Below are 15,001 nucleotides of genomic sequence, written 5' to 3'. Positions count from 1 at the left end.
TTGACTCAAGAAGCTCCAGCTGTTACTTGGCTGAGCCATCCCAAAGATGAGAGCAGTACTCCATGCATGATCGAACTTGCGCTTGATAAAAATTTAGAAGCTGTTCCGGAGTGAAGTACTGTCTCACCTTCGAGAGGACGCCCAGTCTTTTGGCAGCTGTTTGAGCCTCTGCCTCTATGTACGAGCCAGAATTGAGGTTGGATGACAAAGTAACACCAAGATCAAAACAAACATTCGTGAGCAGATTTGCTAGAACCAATTTGGGCATGAATACATGCTTAAATAGAATCATAAACTTGTATAATTCAATTTTAAAAGAGGATGCAGATATTGATATTTTTAGATATTCTGGGAAAGCATTCAAGAGAAAAGTTAAGATGCTTTTTTTACATTTGAACTCAAATTAGTTACCTACTGTATGAAGTTATGAACATTCTTTCCATATTATACTTTAAATTAGCTGATTTCTTGTACCTCAAACCGTTTACTTATAGATATATTACATTTATAATTTTTATATTTATTCATAGAATTCCCGATGTATTATCATATTAATTGTTGTATTTCGTTGTTTTTTTTTAAATATACCTACATATTTTAACTATTTTCTTTTAAATATTTTTTACTGTTTTAGCACGGGTTTTAATTGGTGTAATTTTTTTTTTGATAGTTGGTTTTATACTTTTATTGATGAGTTAATTTTTCATAAGATAGATATTTATTGTTAGTATAAGTTTCGAAGCAACTGTTTAAAGTGTATTGCATGCTGAGTTAGCCTATAAGTGTGGTGTATAGTGTAAGATATTCTGTTTAACTATATAATTATGATAGAAACCACTGTATACTACGTTGGCTTCCTATGTAAATAAATAAATAAATAAATAAATAAGAAGCTCTAGGTGGTCAGATATGGGCACGGGCACACCTCGGAAAGAGGGAGTCAGATGGGAATGACACCACTTTGCCGAAAAGAGACACGCCTGGGTCTTAGAGGCGTTGAATTTGACCAGGTTAGCGTCACCCCAATCAGAGACAGCTTTAAGGGACAAGATCAGACGCTGAATCATGGCTTCTCACAGCGACTGGATCTCAGACCCACTCGCTCGTGTGTCGGACACGTAACGCTCGACAACGGTGCTGTTACATACCCAAAGAGTTTTGAGCAGCTCATTGATGTGCAGCAAGAATAGCGTTGCCGAGAGTACAGACCCCTGAGGGACCCCGGCATTGATGGCCAAACGATCGGACTCGCAACCGTCTATGACTACGCGGATCGATCGATCCCTCAGGAAGTCAGATATCCTAACAACAATGTTTTTATGAGCCCGCGGCGTCGATTCCACGAAGGTTCATAATGTAGGGTTAAGCGGACATTCAAAGTCGTATGAAAAATAGCGTTGTATGCGACATGGTTGTCAAAATTTCTTATTCAAAATATAGACACCTTTGAGGTAAATCTTTAGATTACCCATCGAATAAAAAAATATTAACCTAGTCTATCTAAGCTCAAAATTTGACCGTTTATCGGCATAATTTCGTTACGAAAAAAAAAATAACCCTAACCTTAATACCATAATTTCGTTACAAAATTAATTCAACGGCTCAAAATCTAAAAACTAGCCCGCTTTGAAAAGATCAAATGCAACGAATATCGATTATATAGTTGTTTATTTATTTTCAAATTTAAAATTTTAGATTTCTTTTTAGTTTTTCGATCGTCGAAGCATAGGCTTGAACAACTGTCAAATACGGTTCAACATATAATTGGCATCCCCACTTATCGCATAGGACACAATGCAAGAGGCGGCCTGTACTGTTCTAATATTAGTTATACTTAATATATAGTGATAATAACTAATTAGATTCCAGCAGTAATCATCACAGAAAATCACATTTATTTTTGTTAATAAAGTATATAAAAAGTAAGCTTTCGAAGTAATACAATCTATTGTATATGAAAATACTCCTTTGATCAGTTTTGGATGGCCGGTGTACAAGAAAAAATATTATATATTATTATTTCGCGAGGAGTAATTTATCTCAGATTTATTTTTATCTAAGTTAGTATATTTTTTTTTTTAAATAAAATATGTGAAAATGTAGGTTTAACAACTGACAATCGTTTTTTATCACAATGAAATCGCAATACCGTCTCCCACGTTATCTGCGCGAGCGCCGAACGAGTTCAGATTTGGGTGCGATTATCTTATCAGTCCCCCGCTCCGTGACGTGGCGCGAAGAATAACCGATATTCCATTCCATTACGAAAGAAATGGAAGTCCATTCTTATTTTGACTGAGTAAGAAAATAATTTCACTTCATCATAGTCCAGAACATAGTAAGATATAAATCCCTTCTCATTTCATACACAATTATATGAAAAATCAGTATGTTTGTCAGAAATTTAGGCATGTATTAATACGGCACGTAAATTGACAATTGCAATCAACAGCTACATATACTATAAACAATAATTCTTTCGATTACAATACGTAATAAACGGAATAGCAGACTCCTTGGCCGATATTAAGTATACCGCCGATACATGGCCAATATTAATTACACTTCTTTTAAAATGTTTGTTTAGTATTGAGGATAACAATTAAAATGATAAATATTTGAAGCGGTTAATTGGTAGTAACATAAGCAACAATATTGGCCCTTAGGCTATTGTGATGTTCAACGCTGTTTTTTCATAATATCATGTCTATATACAGTGTATTGGGCGTGCAAGGTCATTAAGATTACCAAATACTATTGATAAGAATTTATTATATTTCTTAATTAGTATTAGAACTAAGAACAGTCTAGCAAATATTTAAAATTTATTATCATATAGCAACATATCTATACTATGATAAAACTGAAGACTATCTGTTCATATGATAGCGTTAATCGATTTAAACAAATGCGTCAAGTTATGGTTACTAAGAAAATTTATGAAGAATAGAATATTACGCTATAACTCATTGGAGAAAAGCAGTACTTTAATGTCTTCTCCATTCTACGTGACATTAGCGAATTCATCTTTGCTATTTTGACACCATTGAAGGCTGTTAATTCAAACGAATGATTAATTTATTTTAATTTTAGTTTCTTTATTTTTAAATAAAATAAAGATATATAAGGTTTTAAATTAACATGGTTGTTTTCATTACTAAAATTATTTAAAACGGGATATTTACCATTTTTTTTATTTTTATTTCAGAAGCTCGATATTTCGACATTATCTTCGAATGTCTTGTTCACGAAACTGAAGTTTGCGGGTAGATGTTGACGGCATTAGAAGTATCCTTACCGGACTACCTCCTTTCTCGTACGTCTGTGTCACTGGTCACCACTACCATTGTCACTTTCACCCCTACTATTGTTCCTTGTTTTATGTACACTCAACTCTTGATCTCGTGTTCTACAGACGAAACTCCCAAATATCCCAGTAAATATCCCGTTTTAAATAATTTTAGTAAAATATGATAGCTTCCAAATAGTCAACGCAGCTGTGGCATACGTAATAAATTAATTACACACATCTATTATCCCAGAAATGGACTATATACGTTTACAAAAGATACCAATTATAGTGTGCAGATTGTCTCGTGAGTACAAAAAGATCTGTATGTGTATCAAGTTCGTATTTTTGAACAATCTGTGACACGTACATTCGCATTACTCCCCTTTAGAAACCGGTTCCGTTGGTGAGAGAGATTCTGCAGGATTTGAGCTTAATGTTCAATTTGTAAAGACATTGAACCTAACGTAACGGCAGTTAAATTAGTTTCGTCGATATATTTGACGACAGTACCGTGTTCAATTCGGTAGTGATTTTAATGATACGATTTTTTGCATACGTTTTATCAAAATTCTAATAAATAAATTTAATCAACGCTTTCGAAATTTAAATTACGAAAGAATTAGTTTTTTTTTTTTGTTTTTTTTTTTACAGTTTGACCCCAATGTAAATAGAAAAAGTCATGTTTGGCATATCTTTACGGAATCGAATAATAAAGGAATTGATAGAAGAACTGGAAAAACCAAAAAAAATACTAAGCAAAGTTAAAATGACAATGGTTGGGACACAAGAACACGTTCTTAAGAGAACTGATGGAAGACATATCAACGAAAACAAATGGTTAAAACCAACCATTAGAAAGAACAAAACAATAATGAGTTGGGTCGGTTGGTTAGTTGAACTGTTAACATAATATCTGCAAAAGTTTGCCAAGTAAAAAGTCCCCATTTCAAGGCAAACACTTGTCGAACATTGGAGAAACGGTCATCTGCTAACATCAAAGATGATTTTCAATATTAATTTAAAGCTAACGAAGTCATAAATTTATTATAATGCGTAAATTGTTCTTAGTATTTTACGAAAATCTAATCACATAAGCAATAATAAAGCAATATCGCCGGAAACTAGCTGTGTTATTATACCTAATATAACTTGTCTCATGTATACATAATTAAAATACATAATTTACCCATTTTTTAACTATAAATTTTTAATATATAGTTTTAACTATTTTTTAACAATTTTAAATCGATTCAACTCTAATGACTTCAAATGTAAATTTAATTTGTAAAAAACAATTTTTCTTGTCATACATGTCTGGGCCTACTGTACAAGATAAATTTTGAAAAACATTTTTAAGGAATGACAAGTAAACACTTAAAAAAAACGATTATAAAACGTAATTTGCTAAATACGAACAGTGACTAATCAAATACAGTTGATTAGCCCGTGATAGCCTTATATGCAAACAGAAAGATAAAACTGATTTAATGTTTTCTAGCGCTTGACTTTTACAAATATGAAAACAATCATAATTAAATCAAAAATTTAACACTACCCGATCACACTTTTAGTAATGTTATCATTACGCATTCGCTTCAAAAATAATTAAAAACTATTGTAATAAAATTTGAATTGTAAAAATTAAAAAAAATTATTTCATTTGACAAATTTTATTACGTAGATAACTTAACATAACACATCAAGCAAAAGATAGGTCAAAGCTACACAGCCTTATCTACGATTCAAAATTAGTTATTGCAAATATTTTGACTACAATAAAACAACGAATCTTTTTCTTTATAATTTAATAAAATCTACTCAATGGTTGGATCATTTATCATACATACTACTGTTGACACGACATTATACTAGATATTAAATTACATCAGTTATAAGGCATCAAATGTGTTCCACATAAATAGTTATATACGGGGATTTTCGTGTCACAAAATTTTATGTATGTACCTACACAACATACACGTAGTGTGTAACGTGTGTAATGTCTTATATTATGTCACGAAAGTCCCTATTTTTAAGCGACTTCAAAATAATTGTGTTTGCTCGCATACGAAAAAAAAACCGACTTCAATTACACTGACAAGTAATGCAACGTAGTTAGACGAAAAATAGTCAAGTAAAACGCGTTATCATAGATAACTCAAAAAGTAGTCAATAGATCTCGATCAAATTTAAAAGAGACTACAAAACAAGCATCAGCTTTCGATTGAAACAAGAATCATCAAAATCGGTACAACCAGCAAAAAGTTATGCGGTATAATACAGCGTAGTTCGACGAGAAAATAGTCAAGTAAATAGGCATTGTTAGATATGACTCGAAAATACTTGTTAGATCTCGATTAAATTTAAATGGGGCCACATGACAAGCACCAACTTTCAATAAAAAAAAAGTTCTGAGGTCGCTAAAAATTTACATTTGAATTGAGAACCTTCTTTTTTTTTAAACTGTTTAACAAAAGTTGGAATGGTTGTACAGAATTTGGGCGTGAACCACATAACGACATCAGTGTACTCCTATTTACAGCTCAACATAATCTGTTCTTAAAAAAAAAAAAAAATTCATACGTAATAACTGTACATATTATTTTGACCCTTTAGCATTTATGTAGAAATATAAGTTGTATCTACATGCGCATTACTATATTTTTTTATAAAAAAAAATCGGTATTTTACTACTACAATAATTTAAAAAAAATACAGTCGAATCGAGAAACTTCCTTGTTTTTTTTTTTAAGTCGGTTAAAAAGAGAGGAGATTCTCAATTGTATTTTTAATGTATTGTTGATATCTCATAGCTTTTTACTGGGTGAACCGTTTTTTCTCATTCTTTTTTATTCGAAAGCTTGGGCTTGTCATTTTAAATTTAGTCGAGATACATATTTAATTATTTTGTCAACTACCTACGTCAACTGACGGCGATTATTTTGATTTGCAAGAAAAAAATAATAAATTATACATTCGTTATGAACATTGCAACATTGACACGTTTCTTGACAAAGCGGAAAATATTTTTAAATTGCCTTTTTTGCATGTAACAACAATTTGCGTGTGACAAACGACTGAGCGATATTAATAAAATTTTATATATCCTCAATTGACACAAGAAATAAATTCTCAGTTTCGTCAAATAAAGCCAATGACCCAAAGTCCGAACGTACGGGGACGCGACTCATTCAAATGATTCCTTAAAACATGACAATTTATCAAATGGGTCAAGGCACACCTATTTGATACAATTGAAAATTTATTAAAACCATTAGGTAAATGTTGTGGGTCATTACTCAGATGTGGGTATTTGTCGAGTACGTTTTAAATTTTTTTATTTTTAACCGACTTCAAAAAAGGAGGTTACTCAATTCGACCGTATATTTTTTTTTTCTTATATATGTTCGGGGATAACTTCGTCGTTTATGAACCGATTTTGATAATTCTTTTTTTGTTGGAAAGGAGATATCCCAAGTGTGGTACCGTGAACCAGAATCTGATGAAACCAGGATCTGATGACGGGATCCCAGAGAAATCGAGGGAAACCCTCGAAAATCCGCGTAACTTTTTACTGGGTGTACCGATGTCATGTGGTCACATTTAAATTTCATCGAGATCTGATTACAACTTTTGGAGTAATCTTTGATAATGCGTATTTACTTGACTATTTTTTCGTCTACCTACGTTGTATTACTTGTCGATGTAATTGAAGTCGGTTTTTTCTCGTTTGCCAGCAAACACAATTATTGAATTATGCGACATTTTTAAAGTAAAAACTTTTACAAATTTAAGTATATTATAATATAGATGATAAAAAAGTAAATAAAAAAAATGCTTAATGAACACGAGTAAGATTTCTAGAATTCGCAAATATAATGGTCGCAATCAATAACATCTATGCTACAATAACTAAGTAACTAAGCCATTAATTAATATATAAAAATAATGAAATTCTCAATTACGTTTTTAATGGAGTTATTAAATCAAATTTATTGCGTTTTTATGTTGGAATACAACTAGTATTTATACAAATATTTTTAATTGAATTAATTTTATCGTATGGTTCAGGCCATAAAGACCTCTATTTTTCATAACTATGATATCCGAGATGTATTATATTAACAATTTCAATTTAATTAAATTCTTAATTTTGAAGGCATATTTTTTTTAACCGACTTCCAAAAAAGGAGGAGCTCAATTCGACTGTATTTTTAACCGACTTCCAAAAAAAGAGGAGGTTCTCAATTCGACTGTATTTTTTTTTTTTTTTATTTATGTTACATCAGAACTTTTGACTGGGTAGACCGATTTCGACAAAATTTGTTTTAATCGAAAGGTGGTGTGTGTCATTTGGTCCCATTTAAATTTGAGATCTAACAACTACTTTTCGAGTTAGATCTAATAATGCGTTTTTACTTGACGCTTTTTTCGTCGATTTTTTTTCGTTTGCGAGCAAATACAATTATTTCAATTAAGTATTATAATTTTTTTTTATTTTGTTTCTTGATTTGGTCAGAGTACTTCAGATTGTTTCGCCAATGTCAAATAGAATACTTAATGTTTAACATAATATTATATCTATCGACAATACAAAAAAAAATTTGCTTGATCGCAAACGAAAAAAAAAACAACCGACTTCAATTACATAGACAATTAATACAACGTAGGTAGACGAAAAAATAGTTAAGTAAATTACCCATTATTAGCGATAACTCAAAAAGTACTTGTCAGATATCAATTAAATTTAGATGAGACCACATGACACGCACCATCTTTCTGTTACAAAAAAAAACCATCGAAATCGGTCTACCCAGCCTTGAGGTAACATGAATTTAAAAAAAAAAATCGAATTGAAAACCAAGGTTTTTTTGGAAGTCTTTTAAAAAGGACACAACATACAACTAACTATAATAACAAAAAAAAAAACCCTTACGTCTCTCTTCTATAAATTGCTTAAAACATTTTTCGATAAATTAAATAAAATAATAAAACAATAATATTAAATATATTAATTTAGTATATTTTGCCATAATTATCTGGTATCCAATAAAATTTACATAAAATTAATGTTTGTTTAAAAAATTCTGGAAATACTTTACCGAATATTTTTTAAATCTTTTTTTTATAAAAACATGTCTTTATAAAAACATGCTAATATTCATAACAGTAGGCGGTTGAAGTTGTTTTCTTATTTAATTAAATGTATATAATTAATTTGACTGTAAATTTATACAGCACAAGTGTAAATTAACAATAACCAAAGAAACATATATTTTTTATTCAGTCAGTAACAGATTTTGAAAATGAATATGATGTTTTATGCACTGTTTTATGTCAAATAAAAAAGTTTTTATAAGTTTAAAATAAATAAACATGAAAGTAAATATAATTATTTCGAAAAGATATTGATAATAAACGCATGTGCAAACAGATGTGTGATGAATAATAAGTATTAAATCTCACAGTAAAACCTACACCTTATTTTAGGTACAATGAAAAGTTAATATAGGTATGGACTTACACACGCAGTACTGACGCAAAATGTTATAATCGTAATTGTTCACAAATAATTGTGTTTGCTCGCAAACGAAAAAAAAAAACGACTTTAATTACATTAGCAAGTAATACAACGTAGGTCGAGGAAAAAATAGTCAAGTAAATACGCGTTATCAAAGATTACTCAAAAAGTAGTTATCATATCTCAATGAAATTTAAATATGACCAAATGATAAACATCGGCTTTCGATTAAATTAAAAATTATCAAAATCGGTACATCCAGTAGAAAGTTATGCGGTATAATACAACGTAGGTCGACGAAAAAAGCGTCAAGTAAAAACGAATTATTAGATATAATTCGAAAAGTAGTTGTTAGATCTCAAATAAATTTAAATGGGACCAATTGGCACACACCACCTTCCGATTAAAACAAAATTTGTCGAAATCGGTCCACCCGGTCAAAAGTTCTGATGTAGCATACATAAAAAAAAAATACAGTTGAATTGAGAACCTCCTCCTTTTTTGGAAGTCGGTTAAAACAACGAGTGTGCTTTAGCCACACGATTGAATTAAAACTTGTTTAGCTCCATCTAACTTATATCTCCCCCTCAACTTCCGTTCGCCTCGCCCGATCACACTTTTAGTAACGCTCTCGTCACGCATTCACCAGCTTACTGCCCAAGTCGAGCGTGCGTAAAGAAGTTTTACTTCCAAAAGTTATAAGGTAACAAAAAATACAGTCTAATTGCGAACCACGTCTTTTTTTTGAAGTCGTTAAAAAAGTGCCACCATATAACGCATACAGTTACCAATACCGTATTTAACTGAAACATTGATTTCTGTCGCTCAAACGGTATGTTTCGTTTTAATTAACAGTAACGGTCGACGAACGTATTCGCGTTTGTTACCAATAAAAATCTTATTAACATTTATGTAATGTCGGTTAGGGAACTACTCCATTGTACCACTTTCGTTAGCAATTACACGAGAAATCGTCGAAAGAGGCTGTACGTGGAGGTATACAGAAAAGACAATGATTTCCACGGTGTTGCCTAAGTAACTTCATAAGAATTTTAATTAAATATACACTTTTAACGATTCGTATCCGCTTACGAAGGGTTCCGCTTCTGTACCACCCCGTACTTTATATTACCGTATTTAAAAATATTTTTTAAGATCGATCCGAATCACAGATAATGTACTACATACATATGTATATGCTAATAGAAAGTCGCCATTATTTTTCAGTTTATTCAATAATAATATTATTATAATTTGTTGTGTTAACAACAATCTTACCTACAGTCCTACATATTATTTTTAAATTTCAAGTTTCAAATTCCAGTTCCATTAACAAGACAGCGATGTTTAACAATATAGTTTGCCTAGAACTTTTTAATAATAAAAATATATATATTATATATATACATAGAATTTCTATTTTATAAAAACTGCTATACTCCTTTTACAAATAATTTCAATTTTTTTTTTTTTTTTATTAAAATAACAAAAATTTATGTACTAATTTCAAAAATACAACCATGTATGCGAGCGTCGGTATATATTTTACCGCATCGACATAATATTACTTAAATATTATCATGAGTTTCTCATAACCGTTAGAAAATAACATTATTCAGTGTTAACCTTGTCAACTAATCTAACAGGTTTGAAAACTTACGTATAATACGCGAAAGTCGTTCATAAATTCGTAAGTATAACAGCAAGGAATAATGATAGACAGAGGTAAATGGTCAAAACAGGTTTTATTGTGAAATTTGTGCGTCAAAAGTAGGTTTCAAATACCGCTCCCGAATGCGTGTGATCGTTACCTGTTGCTTTTAGCTTTTATGTTGTATCATCCGAGAAATTAATCTTATTTAAAATATTCATAGCTTTTAAAACTCAAAGGACCGTCCCTCGAGGCCTTATAAGCATAACTTTAGCACGAAATTATAGTTTCTCTAAGCTTAGCAAAAAAATTCGCAAACTTTTTATATCTACCAAGAATTCCTGAACGCTATAATTATGAAACAACGGGTATAATAATTGCACGTTAAGATAAACACATATAAAATTTAAAAGTTCGCGCACGAAGTTATTGTTAAATGAACTGTAATAAAAGTTCGTTTAATAAAGGTTTCAAAATATAAACTTACATCGTAGCTCCACGTGCAAGAGACCCCGGCAAATTTGGCAACACATCGACCCAGTTCGACGTCCTCGTGCGTCGTGTAGAGGTGCTTCAGGCAGTACTTGACGTGAGGGGCTACCCGCCTTAGAGTCTCTCGAGATAGAAGCACTCCCGGCCCACCCATACAAAAGTTTTCATTATAGTCTAATGCTAAAGCGTCCCTTTCAGAATTAGTACCCCTTCCCGCCTGCCCTATAAACTGAGGCTTTCTACTGTCAACGGAACGTAGGAACTCCCCTAATTTATCACCTCTTACATAAACATCGTCATCGGCACGCATAAACCACTCAAATCTGTCACCGTAATGCTCGTACATGTATAGCAACATCAGGAAAGATTTCTTTTGAGGTGGATAACTATCGTCCACGCTACGTAATGGAATGAGAGGTAGCCCCGGAGCTCGCGACACTTCCGAGCTGAAAAACGCAATCCTTCCCGGTAAGTCCTGGGCCCACGTCTCGAAGACGGCTCTGGCCCTTGTCGTTAAATACTGTTCCGCCGTCATCACACCTACAAACACTAATGTCCTGTTGGAATTGTAAATCGTCTCATCAGTCTTTAAATCTATAAGCGCTAATGGATCCGGAGCGACGTACAATTTCGCCGCATCCGGACAGGCCTCTATGGAAGTTCTAGATGATGTCCTTAAACACAATTTCAGAAAAACACCAAGCGTGACACCGGCCACGACGCCGGCCACCAGATGCATCCACTTACTCCTTCGCGGCATCGTAATGGGACTGCCTCAACAAACGCACCCTCTGTTACCCGTCGTCCGCATGTGTGCATTCCAGGAATAGTAAGTTTTTATCCCTTTTTCGGCGCGGGGAGACACCGACGGGCGGCTCGAGCGCGGATCACATGGCCGATACTATCGCGTCAAGCGAAATCGAACGCCACTATCGCGGTGTCACGAACTAAATATCTAATTTGCAGATGTTATCGGCGAAGCGAGCCCGGTGAGTCGCCACGCGTGTCGAAATGCGACCCGTTCATTTTACACGGCGCTAGGCGATGATGCACGAAACTCGTTCGACTCGTGCGCCGGCCGCCGTGCAACTACTGCAACTGGACTGTCTCAAAACAAAACTCAAGCAGCGGTAATTCCGGCTGTCCGCGCAGACCCTAACTACCTATCTCGTTTTCGCGCGCCAGTAATCGTATTTCGTATCCTTATCTATCTTAATCTGTGCTGGCTTAGTGGATACGAATGAACTTGTCCCATTCATCGGCTAACGATAACAAGAAATGATAGACAATTTGCTATTTATTTCAGAGCGAGCATTGTCTGGCGGGCGACTGGCGAATTTGCGGTACGTTTCACATCAATTAGCGAGGAACCACGCGGCTACGTCAAAGAGTGAAGAGCTCATAAATGCCAGCGATGTGAGCGAGCAGCTATTTGCATATGAGTAAATTATTAGCTTCCGACGTCTTTTGAAGATACAGAGAATAAACGAATGCTTTTAATTCACAACCAATCTAACTTATGAACCGCACCACATTATAGCAACGATTATTGATATGGGTTTCTGAATATAATGACTAATTGAAACATAATACCATTTATTATATTAGCTTTACACAGACAGACTACGCATAAAACTGCTATAATTCATTCACTTCTAACACTTGAAAATACATTCATTTTCCTAAAGATAAACACTTTACAAATTTAATTACGGGATATTTTTATGACTACTGAGTCTATTTATTTATTTTTAAACTTCTAGAAACTAATAATCGCGACTGTGTTATAAAAATGATATGATAATAATATAAAAGATAATCGACTATTGCCTGATATAAATTAACATTTTATTTGTTTCTTATATGAACTTAAAAGGACAGTGATTATGCTACAAAGTCAAATAAATAATAATTAGCTGCAACAAATTTTAGGCTTCGGTAATCGATATATATCATCATAGATAGATATCATCATCACATCAGCCTATCGCGTCCACTGCTGGACATAGGCCTCCACAAGTTCGCGCCAAAAATTGCGTGAACTCATGTGTGTCTATCTGACTGTACTGAACTTAGCTGGAAGAGTAAAGGACATGTAATTTGGCATAGATAAAAGGTATACTAAGGGTCATACATAAATTACGTCACACGTTAAGGGGGGTAGGGGGTCGACGAAGTGTGACATTGTGTGACAAGTGGTGAAAAGGAGTCCAAAATTTTGTGACATCTCATTTCAAAATATAATATCATCATTTATTATCACATCATCACTTCAGCCTATAGCAGTCTACTGCTGGACATAGGCCACCACAAGTTCGCAACAAAAATGGCGTGAACTCATGTGTGTTGCCCATAGTCACCACGCTTGGCAGGCGGGTTGGTAACCGCAGGGCTGGCTTTGTCGCACCGAAGACGCTGCTGCCCGTCTTCGGCCTGTGTATTTCAAAGCCGCAGTTGGATGGTTATCCCGCCATCGGTCAGCTTTTTAAGTTCCAATAATAATATATCTATATCTAAAAAATGTTAGTTAAACGGAAATAAAAGTAATATCGAAACTGATGTTCTAATTTAAGAAATAAGAATTTATAGGTGTAGAATTGCAAAATATCTGACATCACACTAAGTAGGCGTCTCATAAATATCATCATCTGTGACAAGGACGGGGGAGGGGTCCAAAAATTGTGAATATCGTGTGCCGTAATTTATGGATGGCCCATAAACCTTATCAGCGAAATAGTAATATTTTTTGGAGCTAACTCCTTAACAATCGATTTCCATATAGGCCCTCGGTATGAAAAAAAATGAGTAGTAAAAACTACTTAACGAATGACCTCGTTACGTTTTTGTAACACCGCCTATCGGAACCCTATTGGTTACGTTTTCTAATAACGCCATATATATAGATGGCGTTATTTGTTACGTTTATTTACCATTTGATATGGTATTAACCCACGTTTAACGTACACAGATTAATTTTTTTTAGACTACTAAGCTTTTTTTTTGCCTATTTAGACAGTCGATCTGAAGGAGTAAACTCTTCCGTCTGGCTGACACACACATTTTTTTTTTACAGTCAAGTGTACCCTTCTTTCGAAAACGGTTAACGTCTGGCTAAACGGTTTTTTTATCAGACTTCAAAAAAGGCTATTAATTCGACTCAATTTTTATATGTGTTAGTGTTACCTCCTGTGTTTAAAGCATATAGGTATATAATGAAGAAGTAAAAAACAAAAATTAGATGTACATTCCGTTAAAGATTACTTAGATAAAGCTGATCATTAAAGCAGGGTATAAAACTATAAATATAGTGTTAATCCTCTGTAAAGGGCTACAGAACCCTCGCTACTGGATACCCACTTGGCCAGTTATAAATAACAGAAAAACCAGTGTGCTTTAGACTACACGACTAAAGTAAAACTTCTTTAGTTCCTTCTTAACTTCCGTTCGCCTCACCCGATCACGCTTTTCGTAATGCTCTCGTCACCCATTCACCAGCTTAGTCCCTAAGTCAAACCACAAAACATAAATGAATATTTAGATGTTACTTTATTGCCAGCGTTACAATACGAGTACGCATTTAATTACGATAGTGTACAATTGTTTCATTCATTTTATCTCTTAACCCCAACATTGACCTTGGAATATAAACTTTTAAGTAAGGACCGACCTTTTCGGTTTCGGTTTGGCGGCCGAATAATCTAGTTTCGGGCCTAGTTTCGGTTTCGGTCAAAATTGGGCCAAAACTTTCAGCCTCGCCGAAACTCTGCGTTTGTAGAATGTCGTGCGTCGTTTGTCTAAAGTCGTCTCCCGCGCTACCAGCTTAGGCCTCAAGGAGTAAATATTATTATCAAACACAAGCTGAGAGCAATGCCGAATTTCAATTAAGGTTTCGGTCAGAAACTAATTTTAAGAAGTTTTTAGTTACATATAAAAAATCAAAATACAATGTAGTAACGATTTACATGTATTTGAATATAATATTGTTTATATAACTTTATATTATCATAAAGCATAATCTACCCTTATCTTATTAAATTAAATTAAA

The 15,001-nt window shown here is 33.4% G+C and overlaps 1 protein-coding gene across 1 annotated transcript in view; it reads right to left on the bottom strand.

Moving 5' to 3' along the window:
• Positions 1-11,716, bottom strand: part of LOC123658996 (chondroitin sulfate synthase 1) — a 76,271-nt gene extending 64,555 nt beyond the window's left edge. The window contains exon 1 of the mRNA XM_045594279.1: positions 10,952-11,716. Within this exon, the coding sequence (XP_045450235.1) occupies positions 10,952-11,716 (765 nt within the window). The remainder of the gene's footprint in view (positions 1-10,951) is intronic.
• Positions 11,717-15,001: the final 3,285 nt, after the last annotated feature.

The sequence above is a fragment of the Melitaea cinxia genome, chromosome 13, assembly GCF_905220565.1.
Source record: "Melitaea cinxia chromosome 13, ilMelCinx1.1, whole genome shotgun sequence".
Lineage (NCBI taxonomy): Eukaryota > Metazoa > Arthropoda > Insecta > Lepidoptera > Nymphalidae > Melitaea > Melitaea cinxia.
The sequence above is the reverse complement of the archived record's forward strand: the minus strand, read 5'-3'. Positions and strand labels throughout refer to the sequence as shown.